Raw genomic sequence first — 26,515 nt, 5'->3', positions numbered from 1 at the left:
TAAACATAAATGCAAATTTCACATGTGGAAAAAATAAGTACACCCAATGGAATGTTTTTTCTCTTTTTAACATATGTGGACATATCAATATTTGATCTTCATTTAAACAGTATGTATAGATAAAGGTGATCTAATTGAACAAAAAACAATGAAAAATTGACTTTGCAATAATTTATTCAACAAAAAATTGTTGCACAGCATGCACAATTGCATGCACAGCTCGTTTCAAATCCCCCCACAACATCTCGATGGGATTTAGATCCGGGCTTTGACTTGGCCATTCCAGAACCCTCCATTTCTTTCTTTTCAGGCATTCCTTGGTGGATCTACTGGTATGTTTAGGGTCATTGTCATGTTGCAAGGTCCACCTTCGGTTGAGCTTCAACTCTCCGACAGATGGCCTCACATTATCCTCAAGCACCCTCTGGTACAATGAAGAATTCATAGTGGATTCTATGATGGTGAGCTGCCCAGGCCCTGATGCAGCAAAGCTGCCCCAAACCATAATATTTCCACCACCATGCTTTACAGTTGGTATCAGGTTCTTGTGGTCAAATGCTGTCTTTGGTTTTCGCCAAACATGTTTTCTGGTACTGTGGCCAAATAGCTCTACCTTTGACTCATCTGTCCAGAGCACATTGTTCCAGAAGTGCTGGTCTTTGCCACGGTGTTAATTGGCAAACTTTAGTCTTGCCCTGATGCTCTTTCTGGACAGCAAAAGTTTCCTCCTGGCACACCTCCCATGTAGATCAAATTTGTGCAGCCTCTTTCTAATGGTAGACTCGTGCACTTTGACAACAGTGGCAAGAGCTACCTGTAGGTCCCGTGATGACATTCTGGGGTTCTTAGAGACTTCTTTCAGCATCTTGCAGTATGCTATCGGGCTGAACTTGCTGGGGCGGCCTGGCCTGAACAAGTTGGCAGTTGTTTGGAATCTTCTCCACTTGTACATTATCTTCCGGACAGTCGAATGATTGATTTCAAATTGTTTGGAGATATTTTTAAATCCATTCCCAGACTCGTAGGCATCTATAACCTTCTTTCTGAAGGCCTCAGAGAGCTCTTTTGATCTCGGCATGGTGACGCCGCACACTTCAACAACAAAGAGCAAACCAAACTAAATGTCTACGGTTTAAATAAGACAGGTTCCTCCAAGATCCTCTCTAACGATGTTCTAATCATTTGCACCTGAGCTGGTGCACCTGATTCTAATTTTCGGTATTTGAAGTCGTGATAAATGTAGGAGTGTACTTACTTTTTCCACATGCGAAATTTGCATTTATGTTTATTTAAATTATACAATGGACTACAAAATGTAAATGTTTCATGATATTTGTTGTATTATATCACTTTTATCTATCAATATTGTTGAAATGAAGATCAAATAGCTGTACGTAGTGTGTTCAAAAAGTATCCGACCTTTATTTTTCGTGCGTAAAAAAAAAGAAGCTAGGGAGGTGTTGATTGGTGCACGTATGTAGGCAATCCTAATGCACACGCGTGAATTTTTTCCCACCTGCAGAAGCTGTCATTCGACGGCAGACCGCCGATGAGTGAGGACATGCAAGTGAGCGCCGTCGGATTTTCGTTTTTGACAAAATGACGGAAAAACTTGAACAACGCTACTGCATCAAATTTTGTGTTTTTTGGCCTCGGGGATGTTGGATGCTTCCATTGTGATGACTGCAACTTGGTTTCTGGGTCGTACCCATAAACCCAGGACTCATCGCCAGTGATCACTGTGTTGAGGAAACTGGGATCGCTGTTCACAGTCTCCAGCATGTCCTGTGCGATCTCCAAACGGAGTTGCTTCTGCTCAATCGTTAGCAGCTTTGGTACGAACTTCGCTGAGATTCTCCTGAAGCCCAAATCCTCCTTCATAATGGAATGAACGGTGTTGAATCTTGCGGATCGTTTCCACTTGGGAATTGCCAAGCTTTACACAAAATTTGATGCAGTAGCGTTGTTCAAGTTTTTCCGTCATTTTGTCAAAAACGAAAATCCGACGGCGCTCACTTACATGTCCTCACTCATCGGCGGTCTGCCGTCAAATGACAGCTTCTGCAGGTGGGAAAAAATTCACGCGTGTGCATTAGGATCGCCTACATACGTGCACCAATCAACGCCCCCATAGCTTCTTCTTTTTTACGCACAAAAAATAAAGGTCGGATACTTTTTGAACACAGTAGTATGTTGAAATATGTTGAAAAAGCCAAAACTTTACATGGGGTGTACTTACTTTTTCACGTGACTATGTTATTATTAATATTTGTCAATGATCTATCTGATTATCTTGAAAACCAACTTTACCTTTTTCCTGGTGACTCCACTCTGTACAGAACAGTAAATTGCTCTTGCGAAACGCAGGCCACAGCTGAATCCCTATCACGAGATCTAGTCAAGATAGGCCACCTGCCAAATACCTGTGAACATGATGTCAAACAGTGTGTGTGTGTGTGTGTGTGTGTGTGTGTGTGTGTGTGTGTGTGTGTGTGTGTGTGTGTGTGTGTGTGTGTGTGTGTGTCTCAATTATCCAATCCACTTCACTGTACAGCTACTAGATGGTGCAATCTCTGCAAATCCTCCGTTTCATTATCTGCCATAAACTTTTGTGAGGGTTTCACATAAAACCAAACTGACACCAAAGCTGCAGTCGCTGACTGGGCATGCTTCGAAGAGCTAAAGCATTCTTGAGCTACACAGAGATCATCACTGCATACAACGTTTTCATATGTTGCTCCATTCAGTATGGCTTCCCCCTCTGGGCTGGTGCTCCTGCTCATAATCTTGCTCATGAAATAGTCGAAAACAAGGCATTCTTCACTGGCATCTCAAGAAATGACGCAGATTCACAGGGACTGTCACCGTCATACAGGCAACAAGTTGGAAAGGCTCCCTATTTTATAAAACTTACAACTAGACTTGTCTTACCTCTGCCCTTCCACAGCCACCACAGGTCAACCTCGATTCTCAACTCTCACCTGCTGATCATGCCCCGGTCTAGGCTGGTTACCCACTCCTCACTTTAGTGTTTCAGATGCTCTGCCACTCTTTACCTCAAGTGTTCACCCATGCACATGCACCATCTCTTCCACACATGACAATTCTTTCCCATTAAAGCCTTTTTGTATGAAAGCAAGCAGCATCCATTGTTGGGGAAATTGCAGGTGTGCACTGAGCAGGCTTCGGCAGCGTTAATCGAAGGCATTGTCTCTATTCTGATTCCAATGCGCAAGTTTTCGCTTCTCTATGATACATATACATTTAAGGGGCACCCTACATCTGGCAAATGAAATACATTTACTTCTTCATGCAGTTGTATGTATCAAATTGGCATCCCTTTACATGAACTTTTCGAGAGCATTACTTCATTCCTCATAAGAACACAAGGGTAGTCCAGCATGCACATGAGATTTTTTGAATGTCCCTTCTTTTCTATTGTTTGCCACATGGCACATACCATATAATGGGGCCTTTTCTATTGCCCTGTCATTTTTCCCAATAATCTATATGGAGTTTTTACAACACAGCCCCATGGAACAATGACACAAAGTTAACCACAATAAATTGTAATCAATTTACTTACTACTTCAAGGAGAGGGATACACTGAAGGAAAAATATCCAAGAAACAAGTCATATAGGGACTCAACCGCAGGGATGGACTTAATTAATTACATTAAACACAGGCCAAACAACCGATACAAAAGGCCGACACAACAACACACACACGGGCCCTCGATCTAATGCAGGGAAAGAAAAGGGAAGCAAAGCAAGAGAGAAATATTTTCTGGGAATTAAAATAAAATAGGAGATAAGGAAGGGACAGGAGTTCCTATTTGAAGGACACAGCCGGCGGCTTCATCCACACTGGTGTGATTGGCACTTGGCGGGGAATAAAGAGAACGGACCAGTCGTCCCACTCTGCATCATTCTGACAGCCCCCTTGAGTGCTCTCCGCAACTCTCCCCTTCATCCTTCCCTTCACTCTCAATGGCAGCCGCTTTGAAGCAGGTCGCCACTCATTGAGCAACTCAGCTCCGGCCCTGCAGCTTCGCTGGGCTCACTTCACCACCAGAACACCACACCTTGCTTCTTCTTCCTCTCTTGTCTCTCTCCTTTGTACAACTAAGCTTTATGTTGTTGTCACATCCTTTAGACAACACAGCCTTCCAGGCTGAGGCCACATCCTTTATATAACTCTGCTTTTCACACTGAAGCCGCTCACACCATGAAGTACACGTCGTTTCCACAGAGAAAAGGAATGGCTTCCTCTCTTCTCTTCAACCTCATTCTTCCCTCCAGGTCTTCAAAACAGCTGTTCACTACCATCTCAGATCCAAAACCATGATCTTTTCTACCCTCGTTATCAAACCTCAATCCCAACTCCTTCCACATTTTCAGTTTTCCTTCCTTGGAGTTTCCTTCTGTATCCATCTTGTCCAACACTTGCATCCTCTCCTGCCCCCAATTAATCCCCAAACCCATTGTTCGTGCAAGTCTGCCTCCATCTTGGCCTTCAATCCCCTCTCTCTGCTGTTCCTTTTGGCCTCTGTGCCGTGGATAATGTAGCCTTCTCGTCCTGTCGCCTCCTATTTTCTCTCTCCGTTCAAACCTATACATTCTGCATCCTTCTCGTCCTGTCCTCCAATGGATCTCCTCATTAAACAATGTCCTGCTTGCTGGAACTATAACGTACTCCTCGTTATTTATTTTCGCTTCAATCTCCTTCATCTTACTAATTAAACTCTTGGCGTTGGTATATAATTTTTTTTTTTTACTTTTCTCTTCCTGTAATTATTTTTTCTTGCCTGTCTTTACCAATCATGTTATCAGTTACAGTTCCTTCCTTTTTAGCCTCCCCACCCTATGATAACCAAAAAAAGACTGAATTCCCTCCTCAAATCCCACTGGGCACCTTGCTGACCCCTTTCTATTGAGCCGACGGCCATCATTCTGGAAATACTCCCTTTGCGCACAAAATTATTCCAATCGCTTCCAAGAACAAAACCTTGCTGCCTACACCATTCTTCCCACCATAGGTTAACATGCATCACTCTGCTCATATATTACCTTCTCTTCACTATATTCTTGGAAGAACACCAGAAAACATTACGTCACATCCTTTGCTTTCAGTTTGCTACCAAATAAACCGACATATAGATTTTTCAAATCCGTTTCTTAAACGTTCTCTCTAATAAAACTCGATGTTGCTTCTTATGCAGCCTATGGCTGCTGGTTGCATCATTTCTGCAAGTGCGGGTGTGCAGCTGATGCATTGCCCGTTACTAATTTTGTCGACCTTGGAAGGATGACAGGCTGAGTGAACCCATGTGGTGTTTTGTCACCAGCACTACCCCAGACTCAAAGAGGCTCAAACTCAAGACCCTAAGATCTTAAGCCAGCCACCTTAACAGTTAGGCCAACACCAGGCTTACGGAACTCGATGACGATATATGATTAATACCTCATAATGCATCCATACAGCAGTTGGGGCACAATCTTTGGGAAACTTTAATTTACTTTAATAAGTAAAGTAAAGGGACATCAAATAGGGAAGAGGAGGTAAGAGGGAAGAAAAAGGTTGAATGTATAGAAACTAACCCTCAGAGGGTCAGTACACCATTGCCAAGGTACTCTCGTGGTACTTTGAATATGTTACTTACAAAATGCCAGCTCATGGAAGAACAAGGCAATGTCCTGACATTGGAGCAGCAGGTGTAAGCAACAAGAAAGGGAATGGATGAATGGGGAAAAGAGGAGAGAGACGAGGGGATGGAACACAGTAACCTTCAAACGAGATGGTATTCATAGAATACTTATCCTGCGCAGTCAACTTGTTCGGAATCAACTCTTCTTTTTTTGAACATTTTTTTTCTTTGATCCAATATGGCTGCCAGACCACGTGAGCGATGACATCATAAATTTATATTCTCTAATATAATTGTTGCATAGATCACGCTCGATACATTTCAAACTGATCAGACAAAGCGTTGTCCCTGTCGAATTGTGACGTCATAATTATGGCACCAATGACGTCATCGTTAACGTATGGAGTTCTTTACAATGAGCCACGTTTCAATTTTTTCCATGCAGCGGTTTTGGAGATAAAGGTGCAACATTTTCCGTTTTTTCCAAGATGGCGCCTGTACCACATTACCTATGACGTCATGATCATCATTAAAATATTCTAAAGGAGGAGGCGCTCCTATGGTGAAAATTTCATATCCATCAGACCAACAGTTGCTGAAATTTTTAAAATAATGATCGGATGGATAAGTGTTGTATTTGTCGAATTATGACGTCATAACGAAGGCACCGATGACATCATCATTAACATATCTTATTCCCCATGGGGAGTAGTTGACAATGAGCCAAGTGTAAATTATTTCCATGGAGTGGTTTCAGAGAGAGAGGTGCAAAGTTTTTCCAAGATGGTGCCTGTACCACGTGACGTATGCCATCATAATAATCATTAGAATGTTCTACAGGAGGAGGCGCTCCTATGGTGAAAATTTCGTGTCAATCGGACCAACGGTTGCCGAGAAAATGAATTTTTAAAAGGCAGACACGTACGGCTCATGGCACACGTACGTACCTGAATGCTTAACCCCGCTTTTCGCTTCGTGAGCGCAGGGTAACAACAGATGCTATAATCACAACATTAAATTTTAACTTTATTTGTTGGACATTCATGAAAACAAAGGTACCTTTAAGATCCCAGGGTAGTACAGCATATTGATTTCAGTGCTACACGGAACACTACTAATACAAGTTAGCGGAAATTAAAAGGTACATTGGAGAACCAAAAAGTCCCCATTGCCCAATACTCCGAAACAGGTGTATATAAATAAATAAAAATCACAGGAGAAATGTGCCTGAGCTGGACAGGTTCAAAAATAAAAAATGCACGCGCGTCCGAAGGAAGCGGTTCAGTTTGGCGTTTTTAATACGAAATAGACAAAGTCTAGAAAGGAACAAAACGCATTAGAATCACCCCTTACTCCTCTTAGAACCCTCTAGAATTACACTTTAGAACCCTTCAGAATTAATCACGGTGAGTTAGAAGGTTTCTTCTTCTTCTTCTCCATTTTTGACGGACGGATGGACGGATGGAAATAGGCAAATATTAAAGCAGCTTCACCACTTAAAAATACAATTCAACACTGCATTAGGTGGTAACTTGACCAGACAACCAACTACCTGTTGTTTTATGATTTTATAAAATGTAAAATTTGGGCCTCGAGTACAACGCTTCGATCTGCAATCGTAGCATCGTACAGTCGGCATGCTGCATTGTGGAGCACGCTGCTGCAATGACTATGCTGCTCAAAGCCGCACACCTTCCCCCCTCCGTTCTCGGAAGCAACATCTGATCTGTGTTTTCGTGACACAATGGTTCAAACTGCTAACCTAAGGGAAAATGAAATCGCATTCTCCCCAAACTCGGGTGGGCAATTCGGTCTCGGGAGACAAGGAAAGAAGATTTTGAACGAGGATCAAACACTTTTATCTCACAAGTATTTATTAATGTCAATTTTAGGGCTGGCAGGATAGCCTAGGCCCTAGAGGTATGTACAATAGCCTTGTATCTGTCGATACTCCATAGCTTGGGTTTTAATGCCAACTCAGCTGTCATCGTGGTGTTTCGCATGCAGGGTGATGCATCAATTGTCACAGCTATCGAAAGGACCCGTCTGACGGGACTGGTCGCTAGTACGCTCGCAGACGTTATAGATCCCACGGTGTCTTTTGTGAAAAGCATACGAGTTATTGCCAGCACCCTGAACAAATTACAAATGTTAGGCCTGACCAGTCGATTCAGGAGAGATGGGCCAAAAACTTCTCCCGGCTGAGCGGAGGACGAGGACGAGGACGAGGACGAGGACGAGGACGAGGACGAGGACGAGGACGAGTAGTAGTAGTAGTAGTAGTAGTAGTAGTAGTAGTAGTAGTAGTAGTAGTAGTAGTAGGTAAGTAAGTAAGTAAGGTTGATTTTATGAATGTTGCCAAAATAATTAGTTCCAGAATTTAAGTATTTACCAGGACACATGTTCGCCCCACCATGTAATTATGTATTTTACTGGTAGGTTGACTTTTACTGGTTATCTTTTACTAGTTTACTGGTATTGAATTTTACTGGTTATCAACATCTGGTAGGTTAACTCAGCCCGACATCCCTCTGAGGTCGGCAAAATGAGTACCAGCTTACTGGGAAGAATGAGCCATTCGAGTACCCCGCGTCAGAGTGGCGACCCGTCCAGGATTGTGCCCAATAGCCGAGGAAACTGCTTCGGCAGCCCTGTGCATCCGAAGATGCAAAATGAGTGGGCTTCTTCTTCTTTACTCACTCGAGTCACGAGGTTTCAAGTCAGAATCACCAAGTCCTGATGTTGTTGATGTACGTCCAGGATTCAATCGCAAATCCCCGAGAAATACCAAGAATTATACAACAGAGGTAGTCGACCAAGCAAATAAATTAATTGATAATAATAATAATAATAATAACAATTATTATTATTATTATTAATGGTGAGAAACAGGTTCATAACAAATCAGAAACGATATTAATAACATTTTATGAATTGAATTGTCAACATTTACCAGCGGAATTGAAATCGTAAATGTTCCTGCAGAACTGGTACAATCGCCGAAAACAAAATTGGTTTAGCCGTGGAACAAAGGCCTACAACTGAGCATTTAAATTAGGACAACACGTGGATTTATAGGACTCAAGGAAGACAAATAAAAAAGTGGAATGGAAGAAAAAACGTAAAACGAAATACAAACACTTGCACAAATACCCCCTTTTGATTGTTAAAAGGATTGCATTACCTGCTCGATAACACGGTGCACAGGTTCACAGCATTATATTCTCTCAGAGCCCAAAAACTGTGCCATTTCACAGGAGATTCAAATTAAACTTCCTCCATCTCATGCCACCCTCTCTGTCGTCTCTGCTGCCCAAGTACAAAAGCTAATCCTGGAATGCTAAAGCATGCCACAAAAAGCTGGCTTACCGTCCAAGGCCCGACTCGGCAGCAGAATCTATAATTTCCGGTCGCAAGCGAACAGGTTCTATTAAAAATAATTAAGTCAATATCACACACAATACTCCCATTGTATTGTGTACCGTACCTGATGGATCGGTGTCATGTGACGGGTAATGCACATAGCAACGAGGTTTGAATGAGAGGTTTAATCACGTCCATGGTCAAAGCATCGAACAACTTAGCATGAAGTGGGATGAAAGGCTGCGCACAATACTTCGACACCCACTTGGCTCTTCCTTTCCGTCAGGCGTAATGCACAAAAGTTTAGATTTATAAAAACTAACAAAAAAATAACAAGTAAAGATACATTCAAAGTACACCGCCCCCATGCCAAATAAATAAATATCCCCCAGCACGGCATTGCCCGGGCGCCTCAGGTGCCCGGCAATACCGCAGTGCAGCTCATAGAGACTGTATTGGGAGGGAGAGGTGCACAATAATTGATTGATTAATTGCATAATTAAAATCAACAAATGATGATCATAAAATATTTTCTTAATCAATTGGCTAATAGCATAACTAAACCACTAGTGCTTCATCCGAAGATGTAACTTTTAGGAATTTAATTAAATAAATCCTTAATAAAAAATTAAATAATTAATTTCTTCATCAATAAATAATTAATCGATTAATTCATTAATGAATAAATCAAAACTACCTTTTACAGCCAAATCACTTGGTCATTGTCATGTCCAAATATCAGCTTCCTAACTCAAAAGGTGCCGGAGATAATGCCCAGAAGAGAAAAGAAATGTATCAGTACTTAATTAATTGCTAAGAATTAAATAACTAATCAATTCATTGATTAATCAAAAAAACAAAAACTACCGTTTTTGACAAAGTACCTGCTCACTATTGTGCCGAAATTTCAGCTTCCTAGCTCAAAGGATGGCTAAGATATCACCTGGACAAACAAGAAAGAAAACAAACAAACAAACAAGTACAGATACATTCAAAGTACAGCGCCCCCATGCCAAATAAGTAAATATCCTCCAGCGTGGCTCATAGAGAATGTATTTGGAAGGAGAGTTGCACAATATTTGATTGATTAATTGCATAATTGAAATCAATAAAAGATTGTCATAAAATATTTTCTTAAGCAATTGGCTAATAGCATAACTAAACCACTAGTGCTTCATCCGAAGATGTAACTTTTAAAAATTTAATTAAATAAGTCATTAACAAAGAATTAAATAATTAATTGATTAATCAATAAATAATTAATCAATTAAATGATTAATCAATTAATCAAATATATCCTTTATAGTCACATTACTTGGTCACTGTCATGTCCAAATATTAGCTTCCAAGCTCAAAAGGTGCCTGAGATATTGCCCAGATGAGAAAGAAAATAAATAAATGATTAATAATTAAAATAAATAAATAATAATCATTAAAAAATTAAATTATTAATCAATTGGCTAATAGAATACATAAACCACCACCATTTCATCCGAATCTGTAACTTTAAAAAAAAAAAAAAATTTAGTCATTCATCGAATAATTAAATAATTAATCGATTAATTAATTAATCGATAAATCAAAAATACACTTTACAGCCAAATCACTTGGTCATTGTCATGTCCAAATATCAGCTTCCTAACTCAAAAGGTGCCGGAGATAATGCCCAGAAGAGAAAGGAAATGTATCAGTACTTAATTAATTGCTAATAATTAAATAACTAATCAATTAATTGATTAATCAAAAAAAAAAAAATAGCGTTTTTGACAAAGTACCTGCTCACTATTGTGCCGAAATTTCAGCTTCCTAGCTCAAAGGATGGCTAAGATATCGCCCGGACAAACAAGAAAGAAAACAAACAAACAAACAAGTACAGATACATTCAAAGTACACCGCCCCCATGCCAAATAAGTAAATATCCTCCAGCGTGGCTCATAGAGAATGTATTTGGAAGGAGAGGTGCACAATATTTGATTGATTAATTGCATAATTGAAATCAATAAAAGATTGTCATAAAATATTTTCTTAAGTAATTGGCTAATAGCATAACTAAACCACTAGTGCTTCATCCGAAGATGTAACGTTTAAAAATTTAATTAAATAAGTCAACAACAAAGAATTAAATAATTAATTGATTAATCAATAAATAATTAATCAATTAAATGATTAATCAATTAATCAAACAAGTACACATACATTCAAAGTACACCGCCCCATGCCAAATAATTAAATATGCTGCAGCGCGGCATTGCCGGGGCGCCTCCGGCGCCCGGCAATACCGCAGTGCAGCTCATTGAGGCTGCATTGGGAGGGAGAGGTGTACACTAATTGATTGATTAATTGTATAATTAAAATCAATAAAAGATTATCACAAAATATTTTCATAATCAATTGACTAATCGCATAACTAAACCACCAGTGCTTCATCCGAAGATGTATCTTTTAGAAATTTAATCAAATAAGTCATTAATAAAAAATTTAATAATTAATTGATTAATCAATAAGTAATTCATCGATTAATCAATAAATAATGAATCGATTAAATGATTAATCAATTAATCAAAAATATCCTTGATAGCCACATCACTTGGTCACTGTCATGTCCAAATATTAGCTTCCCAGCTCAAAAGGTGCCTGAGATATTGGCCAAATGAGAAAGAAAATAAATCAATGATTAATAATGAAAATAAATAAATAATAATCATTAAAAAATTGAATTATCAATCAATTCAGTCACAGAACACATAAACCACCACCATTTCATCAGAATCTGTAACTGGGGGAAAAAAATTTTTTAAAGTAATTTATCGAATAATTAAATAATTAATCGATACATTGATTAATTGATTAATCAATAAATCAAAAATATCCTTGATAGCCACATCACTTGGTCACTCATGTCCAAATATTAGCTTCTGAGCTCAAAAGGTGCCTGAGATATTGGCCAAATGAGAAAGAACATAAATAAATGATTAATAATGAAAATAAATAAATAATAATCATAAAAAAATTAAATTATTAATCAATTCGGTCAGAGAACACATAAACCACCACCATTTCATCAGAATCTGTAAGTTAAAAATTTTTTTTAAAATCGTCATTAATCAAATAATTAAATAATTAATCGATCAATTGATTAATTAATTAATTAATAAATCAAAAATAGCCTTTGCAGCCAAATCACCTGGTCATTGGCATGTCCAAATATCAGCTTCCTAACTCAAAAGGTGCCTGAGTTAATGGTCAGAAGAGAAATGAAATTTAATTAATTAAATAAGTACTTAATTAATCGCTAATAATTAAATAACTCATCAATTAATTGATTAATCAAAAAACAAAAAATGCCGTTTTTGACAAAGGACTTGCTCACTATTGTGCCGAAATTTCAGCTTCCTAGCTCAAAGGATGGCTGAGATATCGCCCGGACAAACAACCAAGAAAACAAGAAACCAGAGTGAAAACTGAGTACTCTCTTTCAGCGTGCGTCACTGCCGAGCCCCCTTCGGTGCCCAGCAATGACGATTTGCAATGCCTGGAGATGGCATAGGAAAGGAGCGGTGTACAACAAACAAACAAGAAAGAAACCAGAGTGAAAACTGAGTACTCTCTTTCAGCGTGCGTCACTGCCGAGCCCCCTTTGGTGCCCGGCAATGACGATTTGCAATGCCTGGAGATGGCATAGGAAAGGAGCGGTGTACAATATATCCTTTACAGTCACATTACCTGGTCACTGTCATGTCCAAATATTAGCTTCCAAGCTCAAAAGGTGCCTGAGATATTGCCCAGATGAGAAAGAAAATAAATAAATGATTAATAATGAAAATAAATAAATAATAATCATTAAAAAATTAAATTATTAATCAATTGGCTAATAGAATACATAAACCACCACCATTTCATCCGAATCTGTAACTTAAAAAAAAAAAATTAATTAAGTCATTTATCGAATAATTAAATAATTAATCGATTAATTAATTAATCCATAAATCAAAAATACACTTTACAGCCAAATCACTTGGTCATTGTCATGTCCAAATATCAGCTCCCTAGCTCAAAAGGTGCCTGAGATTTTGCCCAGATGAGAAATAAAATAAAGAAATAATTAATAATGAAAATAAATAAATAATAATCATAAAAAAGGAAATAATTAATCAATTCGCTAATAGAACACGTAAACCACCACCATTTCATCAGAATCTGTAACTAAAAAAAAAAAAAATTTAGTCATTAATCGAATAATTAAATAATTAATCGATTAATCAATAAATCAAAAATATCTTTTACAGCCAAATCACTTTGTCATTGGCATGTCCAAATATCATCTTCCTAACTCAAAAGGTGCCTGAGATAATGGCCAGAAGAGAAAGGAAATGTACAAGTACTTAATTAATCGCTAATAATTAAATAACTCATCAATTAATTGATTAATCAAAAAACAAAAAATATTATTTTTGAATAAGGACTTGCTCACTATTGTGCCGAAATTTCAGCTTCCTAGCTCAAAGGATGGCTGAGATATCGCCCGGCCAAACAAGAAAGCAAACAAACAAGAAAGAAAACAAACAAGAAAGAAAACAAACAAGTACAGATACATTCAAAGTACACCGCCCCCATGCCAAATAATTAAATATCCTACAGCGCGGCTCATAGATACTGCATCGGGAGGGCGAGGTGTACAACAACCAGAGTGACAACTGAGTACTCCCTTTCAGCGTGCGTCACTGCCGAGACCCCTTCGGTGCCCGGCAATGACGATTTGCAATGCCTGGAGATGGCATAGGAAAGGTGCGGTGTACAACAAACAAACAAACAACCAGAGTGAAAACTGAGTACTCCCTTTCAGCGTGCGTCACTGCCGAGCCCCCTTCGGTGCCCGGCATGATGTTATTCAGCGCCTGGAGATGGCATAGGAAAGGAGCGGTGTACAACAACCAGAGTGAAAACCGAGTACTCCCTTTCAGCGTGCGTCATTGCCGAGCCCCGATGCAGCGCCTGGAGATGGCATAGGAAAGGTGCGGTGTACAATATTGCTTTGCAGCCACGCAACCTCACCTGGTCTGCCGAAGTGGGATGGGGAGAGAAATGCAGAGGAAAGGGTCGAAAGTGTTGCTCTGTTTCTGGCAGTGCGGACATGTCAGTGAAGACCTGAGACAGAAGACAGAAAAAGACAAAAAACGGTTTTCTCCGAAAGGTTAATTATCCTTTGAAAAAACTCCGCGACCTGTCCGACAACGCTTCAGTAAACATCTCAGCAAGGTTATGCCGACCCATATAATGAGGTTGTTACTTTTCTGCACGTTTGACAAGCAGAATAATTTTTTCCCTTCAAGGCCAAGTCGAGGTTAAAGGTCACAATCCATAAAGCCCTCCGACAATAAAAATGCCTCGACCTCAGAAAGCCCAACTCGGTGTTCCAGCTGCAAGCGATGAAGGCGAAGTAGATGAAGGCGATAGATAAACTAGCTGAAATATTTTTTAAAGCCCTAACAATGGCCACGTACAGGATAAAGTTAGGTTTGAAAATGCAAGAAATGAGGAAACGAGGGTGGGCAAGGGGAATACAGAGGTGCAAAAGGAGGTGCAAAAATTAAAAGTCAAAGTTTAGGAATGAAGCATTGTTCTTATTACGTCATTGCTCACAAAAACAATGAGCCAGCTATTCACATGCACAAAATGACACGTGACTGAATGGAACAATATAGATTGAGATCATGCATGCCAGGGGCGGCGCAGATTCAAAGATTTGGGGTAAGAGGCTGAGATTCCGGCTCCAGGCCGAGCTGCGCCCCACTTCAGTTCACTATGTGCAGCACACAGCAAAGGCCCACACTATTAATAATTTTAGTTTGAGAACCACATAAAGCTTAATATTTTAATCAAAGTATCTGGCAATGAGAAATTCTGCTGAGAATGTCCTTCTTCCAAAATAAAATATCAATTTTTTACAAAACCCGACAATACAACACCGCAGGCTCAAAGATACCTTTCACAGCAATGATTCTTCAGCTCAACATGACGTCATTCCATAAGGGGTTGCCAACATCCGCTCCCCAAGCTTTGTTCTAACGTGCCCTATCAAATTATAGAATTCCAGAAAAATGCCAACAATGGACACCGATGAGTCTAACTTCTGAAGGTTTATTTTTAACTGAATCTTTCATGCTCAAGGAAGTCAATCCATAACAATCCATTTTGCTTCCATAACAGCAGGGCATTTTCATTCTCGCATTCTCTATATGTCCAAGACAATGCGTAAAGACATGTTACGAGCTCTCACCTATACTGGGCCTGAAAAAGTTCTTGCACAAAGCTCTTTCCAAAATAAGGAAGGCCTGACTCCAGGTCCTCCCCGTCATTCTCCTCTCCGCTCCACGACTCAACCTGTGAGAATGAAAGCTGAATGTCAACGAGCATGGCTGAAAACCTCCTCCGTGCTAAACATATTAAACCTATTGAACTTCACAAAACTAACCGACGATGTAAATTGTCCACGTAAAATAAATAAGTATGAGAAATAGAAATAAACTCTACAATGGAAGCCATCATGATATGGGTGCAGTAATATAGAGGCACATGGTTGAAGCAAAAAGCCAGGTATACAAGGGAAGAGTTCACAGAAGCTTAAAAATGACTGAAAAAAACAAAACAAACGCATTTCGAAGACTCCAACAAGTATGCAATTGACTGATAAGAAAACACAAAGAATGCACAAAATTATTGATTCACTCACTTGTATCGCAGAAAGAATGCAAGACGTGTTCCTCCCTTTCACCCATAAGCCCTACCTATGAAGCTTTCACAATGGCCTCCACCCCACCCCTTGCCACCCCCCCCCCCCCCCCCAGCTCCATCGCAATCCCCCTGCCTCTTACCCTACTCTCAAGTTCTCTTAAAGCCTCCTTCAGAATATAAATCAATACTACGATAATGCAACAGCATCTGGGAAAGACGATGCTATTTCAACATTGACACCATGATGACGTCACAACCACAAGTTAAGCCACTTTGAACACTTTACCAATACGATCGAATCAACATACCTGAGGCCCCATGGGCAGTCTCTGAGGGCCAAAAGAACAAGAAAACCTGCTGACCTTACGTTTGGAAGCGAGACTCCACATTCCGGACTGTTCAGCTGCACTTTGCGGAACCAGCGGTGGGGACATACATAGAAGTGAGGTTCGATGGAGAACCCCCCAAATGTAGAGGCAGTGGGGAAATGCAATCTTCTTTCTTTCATCCCACTCCCTAGAGATAAATCCGTGTGCTCTGCTTCCATTAAATGTTGCTGGCTTCTTAACAGATACATAGGTCGTTTGGCATATCTCTCTGGCCCAAGGTGCCATCATTCTATTGCAAAGAGCTTTCGAGCAAGACGATGAGTGTAGGGACGGCAGTGGTCAGAGTTATTCAGTCATTGCTCTGATGTCCAAAAGCCAACGATCTAAGCCTGCCAATGAGATGCAGGTTGATGCAGGTGACCGAGGTGGTTTTGATGTGAAAAGCTCAGAACGAAACCTGTGATGTGTTACTAATACACACACACACACACACACACACACACACACACACACACACACACACACACACACACACACACACACACACACACACACACACACACACACACACACACACACTCTATATTCAGCGTTTGCTCATGAACACACTAAATTATTCATGTAAAAGCATACTGCTGTGCTATCGGTTGATTGCTCAAATGCTAGCGGCAATCATAAAAAAAAATCTGGCAACAATGAAAATACCAGTGGAAAGGTTTATATAAATAAAGGACATAGTGGGCAACTGATCTAAGAGGCTGGCAGGATGGCCGAGACCAGAACTATGCACACTCGCGTCCGAGCTGGCAGGCCTGGGTTCAAATATCGCCGCAGCTGCAAACTGTCCTCCTGGTGTCTTGCAGGCAATTTGTTTTCGCAGGCAGCCACTCCCTCAGCCAATGATGCCACATGCAACCGAAACAGGACAGAGGAGATTGGCTGAACCAAATCGAAGTCCAATTGGTCATAGTCCAAGATGAGCCAACATCATATCCCACGAAATGGCACCATTCTGCGACATCAACTTACAGCCACGTGAAAAAGTAAGTACACCCCATGTAAAGTTGACTTTTTCAACATATTTCAACATACAGCTATTTGATCTTCATTTCAACAATATTGATAGATAAAGGTGATATAATATAACAAATATCATGAAACATTTACATTTTGTAGTCCATTGTATAATTTAAATAAACATAAATGCAAATTTCACATGTGGAAAAAGTAAGTGCACCCCATGAAATGTTTTTTAAAATCTTTTTAACATATGTGGACATATCAACATTTGATCTTCATTTAAACAGTATCTATAGATATATATGATCTAATTGAACAAAAAACAATGAAGAATTGACTTTGCAATAATTTATTCAACAAAAAATTAACAGAGATGCCATTTCCTGCTGTGTAAAAAGTAAGTACACACACCCTTGGCTCTAATAGGTGGTATTGCCCCTTTGGCAGAAACAACCTCAAGTAGGCGTTTCTTATAACTGTCTACCAGTCTCTGACATCGACTGGGAGAAATTTTTGCCCACTCCTCCATGCAGAATTCTTTCAGCTGTGCGATGTTCGAGGGGTTTCTTGCATGCACAGCTCGTTTCAAATCCCCCCCACAACACCTCGATGGGATTTAGATCAGGGCTTTGACTTGGCCATTCCAGAACCCTCCATTTCTTTCTTTTCAGCCATTCCTTGGGGGATTTACTAGTATGTTTAGGGTCATAGTCATGTTACAAGGTCCACCTTCGGTTGAGCTTCAACTTCCCGACAGATGGCCTCACATTATCCTCAAGCACACTCTGGTACAATGAATAATTCATAGTGGATTCTATGATGGTGAGCTGCCCAGGCCCTGATGCAGCAAAGCTGCCCCAAACCATAATATTTCCACCACCATGCTTTACAGTTGGTATCAGATTCTTGTGGTCAAATGCTGACTTTGGTTTTCGCCAAACATGTCTTCTGGTACTGTGGCCAAATAGCTCTACCTTTGACTCATCTGTCCAGAGCACATTGTTCCAGAAGTGCTGGTCTTTGCCTTCGGTGTTCATTGGCAAACTTTAGTCTTGAGCTGATGTTCTTTCTGGACAGCAAAGGTTTCCTCCTGGTACACCTCCCATGTAGATCAAATTTTTGCAGCCTCTTTCTAATGGTAGACTCGTGCACTTTGACATCAACAGTGGCAATAGCTACCTGTAGGTCGCGTGATGACATTCTGGGGTTCTCAGAGACTTCTTTCAGCATCTTGCGGTCTGCTCTCAGGCTGAACTTGCTGGGGCGGCCTGGCCTGAACAGGTTAGGTTGGCAGTTGTTTGGAATCTTCTCCACTTGTAGATGATCTTCCGGACAGTTGAAGGATTGATTTCAAATTGTTTGAAGATCTTTTTAAATCCCTTCCCAGACCCATAGGCATCTATAACCTTCTTTCTGAAGGCCTCAGAGAGCTCTTTTGATCTAGGCATGGTGACGCCGCACACTTCAACAACAAAGAGCAAACCAAACTAAATGTCTGAGGTTTAAATAAGACAGGTTCCTCCAAGATCCTCTCTAACGATGTTCTAATCATTTGCACCTGAGCTGGTGCACCTGATTCTAATTTTAGGTATTTGAAGAAGTGATAAATGTAGGGGTGTACTTACTTTTTCCACATGCGAAATTTGCATTTATGTTTATTTAAATTATACAATGGACTACAAAATGTAAATGTTTCATGATATTTGTTATATTATATCACATTTATCTATCAATATTGTTGAAATGAAGATCAAATAGCTGTATGTTGAAATATGTTGAAAAAGTCAAAACTTTACATGGGGTTTACTTACTTTTTCACGTGACTGTAACTCCATTACCCAAAAGGGAATCCATCCAAAATTACTTTTGTTTCAAGCAATCTGTGTATGTGCTCATACATATGGCAGACACCTCCATGATAAATGGGAAAACAAACCGAAACTAGAACGGCACTCAGTAGAGAGCATACATCCGGCAGGTGACCAGTTTACGTTTTGTATCCTGGAGTAGACCAGAAAATCACAATACAGAATCACATTTAATCAAAATCATCCGTCCACAACTTTTTGAGATATCCTGCTTTGCATCGTTTTTGGCCCTATCTCCCAATGGTGAAAGAATCACTTAAAAACTTCTACTAGCCAGATCAGGATCTCCACCAAAATTGAATCGATTCTTCCTTCTCACACACAAAACCTGACCACCAGGTTTCGTCCAAATCCGTCCTTAAGTTTTTGAGATATCCTGCTATATATTGGTTTAGCCGTATCACTCAATGGTGAAGAATCACTTTAATATGAAATAATTCTCATATCCGAATCCATATTCAGATCTTCACCAAAATCGAATCGGGTTTTCCTTGTCAGAGACACAACCTGTCCACAAGGTTTCGTCGAAATCGGTCCATAACTTTTTGAGATATCCTGCTTTGTATCGTTTTTAGCCCCATCGCCCAATGGTGAAGAATCACTCTAAAAATTCTAGTAGCCGGATCCGAATCCGGATCTTCACCAAAATCTAATCCTTTCATCCTTTTCACATACGCCACATCTCTGCCAAATTTTGTCCGAATCCGTCCACACTTTTTTGAGATATTTTGTTCAGAAACGGACAGACAGACAGACAGGGGTGAAAACATAACCTCCATCCACCTCTGGTGGTGGAGGAAAACATTTTTTTTTTTTTTTGTATACTGCATCGAGGCTCGTGAAAGAGCTAACATTTATTTCACAAACAAATCAACCAGACAAACAAAACATACAAAAGGAGGGAGCGGAAGACAAGATGGGGAGAGGAGGGGAAGCACACAAACACAACACCTGAGAGCAGGTAGAAGCACGGGAGGGAGAGGGCCTGGGGGGAGGAGGCGTGGGAAAGGGAGGGGGGGGGGGGGAGAGGTATAAAACACAAGGAGACCAAGGACTTCCAGGACAGAAGTTGGTATTTCAAAAAAGTGTAGGATTTGGGGTGAAATTAGTGGGGGTAGAAAAGATCAAGGTTTTCGATGGGGGAAGATAAGAGATGGTGGTGAACAGCTGTTTTAAAGACCTGGAGGGTGGAGTGGGATTGAAGAGAGTGAGGGAGTTTGTTCCAGAGGCAGGAGAAAAGAGGAATGAAGGAGTGAAGGTGAGCAGAGGGTCTTGATATTGGCAGTTTAACCATAAGAGGGTTGCAGGCAGATCTTGTGTGACCTGTAGGAATATTTGGGGGACAGAGCCCAGAGAGAGCTGGGGGGGCAAGGCCAGAGAGGAGTCGGCAGAAGACGGAAAGACCACCAACCTGCATGCGGTGAGTGAGTGAAAGGCCCTTGGAGTTAGCTTCATCGCGGGAGATTCCAATGATTCTGAACGCTTTGGTTTCAACAGCGTGAAGACGAGCTAGGTGTGAGGCAGGAGCACCACCCCAGAGGGGAGAGCAGTATTCCATTGAGCTGCGGATGAAAGCCTTGTATGTGGTGAGGAGCTCAGGTGTGCCAAGGAAGGACTTCGCACGACGGAGGATGCCCAGTCGGCGACTGGCTTTGGAGGCCAGATTTGAAATGTGGTTTTCCCAGGAAAGATCATGGCAGATAGTGAGACCCAAAAGCTTGAGTGACAGAACTTCTTGGAGAGGATTATTCAGAAAGTGGATGGGAGGGTTGTCCAGTCGGTCTTTTCGGAGAGACATCGTAAGAGTGTGAGATTTGTCAGGATTGAAAGACATGTTCCACTTGTTTGCCCAGTCTGTGATTTTGTCCAGGTCTGCAGAGAGTGAGGAGGCTGCAGACTGCCGATCTGAAGGATGAGGAATGGAGCGACAGAGAGTAGAGTCGTCAGCAAAGAGATAGAGAGGATTTTCAAGAGAGTCAGAGAGATCATTGATGAAGACCAGAAAAAGCACAGGGCCCAGGACACTGCCTTGGGGAACTCCAGCCAGAACGGGAAGAGGAGATGAGAGAAACCCATTCAGGGCCACACGTTGACTACGACTAGAGAGGACGTCCGCCAGCCATGCGTGGAGATTTCCATGGATACCAAAGGAGGAGAGTTTGGTGAGCAGAGCGGGGTGCCAGACCGTATCGAAGGCACGTGATATGTCAAGGGAGACAGCTCTAATTTCCTGTTTGGCATTGAGGACCTCCATCCATTGTTGAGAAAGCAGAAGCAGCATGTCCAGAGTAGAGTGACCAGGTCTGAAACCAAATTGATGGTCAGAGATCAAGCCATTGGAGAAGAGGAAAGATTTCATATCTGAAGCAATGATGGATTCCATGACTTTGCTGATAATTGGGAGAAGGCTGATTGGTCTGTTGTTGCTAGGATCTGTTTTTGCACCTTTTTTGTGCAAAGCGGTGATGTTGGCAGATTTCCAAGCAGATGGAAGATGACCTTGAGCAAAAGAGAGGGTGAAGAGAACAGAGAGAGGGAGTGAAAGAGCGGAAGAACATGATTTTAGGACCCGTGGGCTGATGCCGTCAGGACCAGTTGCAGAATCAGAGTCGAGGGTTGACAGAAACTTTTCCACCTTGTCAGGAGGAAAGGACACAGAGTCCAGGCGCAGCTGGGTATGGCAGGTATATCTAAACAGGTATATCAGGTATATCAGCAGGTATATCTAAACTAGAACGCCACTCAGTAGAGCGCATACTCCTGCCGTGGGTTTAGTTGGATAATACGTTTTGTTTAACATCCCCTCTCCCCAAAACAAGAAATGAAAAAGAAAGTAAGCCCCAACTGTCAGAGAATTTATTTTGATATATCTCGGAATTAGAGGAGAAAAGCATCATTTAAGAATAAGAATAATAGCTTTAATACAGTAAAACAGAAAAAATCTTTCCGAAAAAAAATCCCCAAAAAAATTCCTGGATCCGGAATAATATCCTGAGCTTCGCCAAAAACGAATCAATTCTTCCTTATCCCAAGGGCAATCATCCCACCAACTTTCATCCTAATCCGTGAAGAACTTTTCCAGATATCTTGTTCACAAACACACGAACACACATACACACATGATCGAATGCATTACTCCCTGGCGGGAGTAATAAACCTGAAAATCGCAGAGCCAGAATTATTTATTTAGCCTGGGAAGCCCATGCGAGGTTTCTTCTTCTTCAGCCTCTCACAACCCTGGGAGAATATGCGATTTTTAAAAAAAAAGTTGGAATTTTGCCAAATCTGTTTTATTCGTTTGTTAATATACCTCAGCCATTGACAAATCTGGAATTATAATTTTATTTGAGGTTCAAATTAACCCGGGAGATTGTGTCAAACGATGCCTGCAAGTCAGTACATGTGATAAAGAATTAATCGTCCAGAGTCAAAGCCTCTTCTTCTTCACGCAATAACAACTTCTAGCTTCCAGACCGTACATCCAATCATCTTCAGATTTTGCACACTTGTTACTCTTCATGACTTCTAATACAGTATGCAGTTTCACGTCGATCAATTAAGTGGTTCAAGAGATATAAATGTTTTTATTATTTGCGTTTAATTAACAATATCTGCCAAACCACGTGACCTATCGCAAATTCCAAAAGGGCATTTTAGTAGACTGTTATGCTGAACAGATTTGTGAAGTTTCCCCTCGATTGGATCACAAATGAGGGAGGAGCTAGGTTTTAAATGTTTGTGCTTAAAAACGTCATAACTCTGAAACCATGTGATGCATGACGTCATGCTCGCTGACTTTTTTGTTTGTCATGGGTATGCGATTCTGCCTGCAAAGTTTGGCCTCGATCTGTTCAGGCGTTTTGGAGAAAATTGGATTTTAGTGTTTTTCACTCAAAACAATATGGCGGCCGAATCACGTGACCTGTCATTTCATAATTACCATTAAAATATTCTGCAGACCGTGTCCCTCCTATAGTAAAAATTTGCTCTCAATCGGTCCAATTATTGCAGAGAAAATGGTTTTTAAAGGAAAACAGAAAAAAAACTTCCCAAAAAAATTCCCAAAAAAAACTTCCTGGATCCCGAATAATATCCTGAGCTTCACCAAAAACTAATCAATTCTTCCTTATCCCAAGTGCAATCATCCCACCAACTTTCATCCAAATCCGTTCAGAACTTTTCCAGATATCTTGTTCACAAACACACACACGCACACACACACGGACACGAGCGAATGCATTACTCCCGGGCAGAAGTAATTACTAAATCAAGATGCTTTCATCTATCTATAATTCCAGCAATCTCTGTGTGTGTGTGTGTGTGTGTGTCTGTGTGTGTGTTTGTCTGTGACCGCTGTTTCTCGACAACCACGGGTCCGATATACTTTAAACTTGCCAGGTATATTGCTGGGGACCCGAGGATGTGCCTTTTCAAGGTTTTAAATTAATCGCAGAAGTAGTTACCGAGCTATGTCCAAAAAACGATTCAACCAATCAGAGAGCAGCGAGCTATCACGTGTGCCGAACGTGGCGAACAGGCTCTGCCTCGGATGGCACATTTGAGAGCGTATTCATTTATTTCCCGTCGGCAAACTATGTTGGCGCTATGTTGGCGTTAAACGATGTTTTAAAACTAATTAAAACTAATTTGCGATTCTTTCGCTTTCCTGCGATATGCGACCTTCCGGAGCTCCTGTGAGAGCGTGCGCCATTACGGATAGTACGGGTACGGGCATGCCATATGTTGGCGTTAAACTATGTTTTACAACTAATTAAAACCATTTCATGTAAATAGAGGGGGGGGGGGGATTGTCACTGTACTCGCAAGCCGTTCGCCGTTCGCTTTGGCGTTGCGAATGGACCAAAACATTTCATGAACCAAACCATTTCATGTAAAGCGTTCGCCGTTCGCTTTGGCGTTGCGAATGGACCAAAACATTTCATGGACCAAACCATTTCATGTAAATAGAGGGGGGGGGGGATATAATTTTAGATATATATATAGTACGGGCATGCCCTAGTCTATCTATAATTCCAGTAATCTCTGTGTGTATGTATGTATGTATGTATGTATGTATGTATGTATGTATGTATGTATGTCTGTGACCGCTGTTTCTCGACAACCACGGGTCCGATATACTTTAAACTTGCCAGGTATATTGCTGGGGACCCGAGGATGTGCCTTTTCAAGGTTTCATATTAATCGGACAAGTAGTTACCGAGCTATGTCCAAAAAACGATTCAACCAATCAGAGAGCAGCGAGCTATCACGTGTGCCGAACGTGCCGAACAGACTCTGCCTCGGACGGCACATTTGAGAGCGTATTCATTTATTTCACGTTGGCAAACTATGTTGGCGTTCAACTATGTTTTAAAACTAATTAAAACTAATTTGCGATTCTTTCGCTTTCCTGCGCGTTTGTGCACGCTATGGCGATTTCTTTACCAAACTCCGCAAGCCGTTCGCTTTGGACCAAACCATTTCATGTAAATAGAGGGGGGGGGGATTGTCACCGTACTCGCAAGCCGTTCGCTTTGGACCAAACCATTTCATGTAAATAGAGGGGGGGGATTGTCACCGTACTCGCAAGCCGTTCGCTTTGGACCAAACCATTTCATGTAAATAGAGGGGGGGGATATAATTTTAGATATAGATATAGTACGGGCATGCCCTAGTCTATCTATAATTCCAGTAATCTCTGTGTGTTTGTTTGTCTGTGACCGCTGTTTCTCGACAACCACGGGTCCGATATACTTTAAACTTGCCAGGTATATTGCTGGGGACCCGAGGATGTGCCTTTTCAAGGTTTCATATTAATCGGACAAGTAGTTACCGAGCTATGTCCAAAAAACGATTCAACCAATCAGAGAGCAGCGAGCTATCACGTGTGCCGAACGTGCCGAACAGACTCTGCCTCGGACGGCACATTTGAGAGCGTATTCATTTATTTCACGTTGGCAAACTATGTTGGCGTTAAACTATGTTTTAAAACTAATTAAAACTAATTTGCGATTCTTTCGCTTTCCTGCGCGTTTGTGCACGCTATGGCGATTTCTTTACCAAACTCCGCAAGCCGTTCGCTTTGGACCAAACCATTTCATGTAAATAGAGGGGGGGGGGGATTGTCACCGTACTCGCAAGCCGTTCGCTTTGGACCAAACCATTTCATGTAAATAGAGGGGGGGGATTGTCACCGTACTCGCAAGCCATTCGCTTTGGACCAAACCATTTCATGTAAATAGAGGGGGGGGATATAATTTTAGATATATATATAGTACGGGCATGCCCTAGTCTATCTATAATTCCAGTAATCTCTGTGTGTATGTTTGTTTGTCTGTGACCGCTGTTTCTTGACAACCACGGGTCCGATATACTTTAAACTTGCCAGGTATATTGCTGGGGACCCGAGGATGTGCCTTTTCAAGGTTTCATATTAATCGGACAAGTAGTTACCGAGCTATGGCGATTTATTTACCAAACTCCGCAAGCCGTTCGCTTTGGACCAAACCATTTCATGTAAATAGAGGGGGGGGATTGTCACCGTACTCGCAAGCCGTTCGCTTTGGACCAAACCATTTCATGTAAATAGAGGGGGGGGATTGTCACCGTACTCGCAAGCCGTCCGCTTTGGCTTTGCGAATGGACCAAACCATTTCATGTAAATAGAGGGGGGGGGATATAATTTGTACGGGCATGCCCTAGTACAACAAAATCCAAGAAGGCCATTTGGTCAAAAAAAATAGGAATAAAAAGACAGAACGAGCCACCATTGTCAAACGCAGCTTTATTCTCATAACATTCATCGAAAGAATTTACTTATTTACTGACATCCTCATCCTAAACAATAACTTTCTCCAACTTCATGTCTACCTTCCTTTACTTACCCAATTTAATATCGAGGAACCACTTTTCGAGGCCATTTTGCCCTGCAGAGCAGGGGTTGGCCTTTTTGAGGCACCATGGTCCCCTTTTTGAAGCAATGTTTTATGGCCGGATGCCCTTCCTGACGCCAACCCTGTTAGTCGCCTCTTGCGACACACAGGGAATTACCAGTGAGCTGGTACTCAATTTGCCGACCTTGGAGGGATGACAGGCTGAGTCAATCCCCTTGATGTTAATTCAGCGATCGACCAGGATTCTGAAACCAGGATCCTGGGATCCCAAGCCGGCACCCTAACCGCGAAGCCAACACAAGGCTTCTCCTATTTAACATTGAGGAAAGGTATTTATTTACAGTATGGGGATACAACAGCCTGCTCTTTGTAAAAGAGACCAGAACGGCACTTTTCGACATTCTGACATTGACAGATAAAGCTTCCGCGCACATCAACACATCATCATACATAATTATACGAAGTGACCCCATAATGTAATCGGTTCATCTTACCATCATTGCACATACCTGTACCAAGTTTGACTTTGATCCCTTCACCCGTTCTTAGGTTATCGCGGCAACAAACACCTATCAGGACAGCCGGACACCTATCAGGACAGCCGGACACCTATCAGGACAGCCGGACACCTATCAGGACAGCCGAACACCTATCAGGACAG

At 41.2% G+C, this 26,515-nt stretch overlaps 1 protein-coding gene across 1 annotated transcript in view; it reads right to left on the bottom strand.

The window, feature by feature from the left end:
- LOC137426429 (uncharacterized) overlaps window positions 1-26,515 on the bottom strand; it is a 132,791-nt gene that overhangs the window by 61,918 nt on the left and 44,358 nt on the right. The window contains exons 3-4 of the mRNA XM_078779445.1: window positions 15,290-15,393; window positions 14,065-14,157 (exon numbers count right to left, since the gene is read on the bottom strand). Of these exons, the coding sequence (XP_078635571.1) occupies window positions 14,065-14,157; window positions 15,290-15,393 (197 nt within the window). The remainder of the gene's footprint in view (window positions 1-14,064; window positions 14,158-15,289; window positions 15,394-26,515) is intronic.

Source organism: Myxine glutinosa, chromosome 5, assembly GCF_964187855.1.
Source record: "Myxine glutinosa chromosome 5, kmMyxGlut1.1, whole genome shotgun sequence".
NCBI classification, from domain to species: domain Eukaryota; kingdom Metazoa; phylum Chordata; class Myxini; order Myxiniformes; family Myxinidae; genus Myxine; species Myxine glutinosa.
Note: the sequence above shows the minus strand (reverse complement) of the source record. Positions and strands in the feature narration are given on the sequence as shown.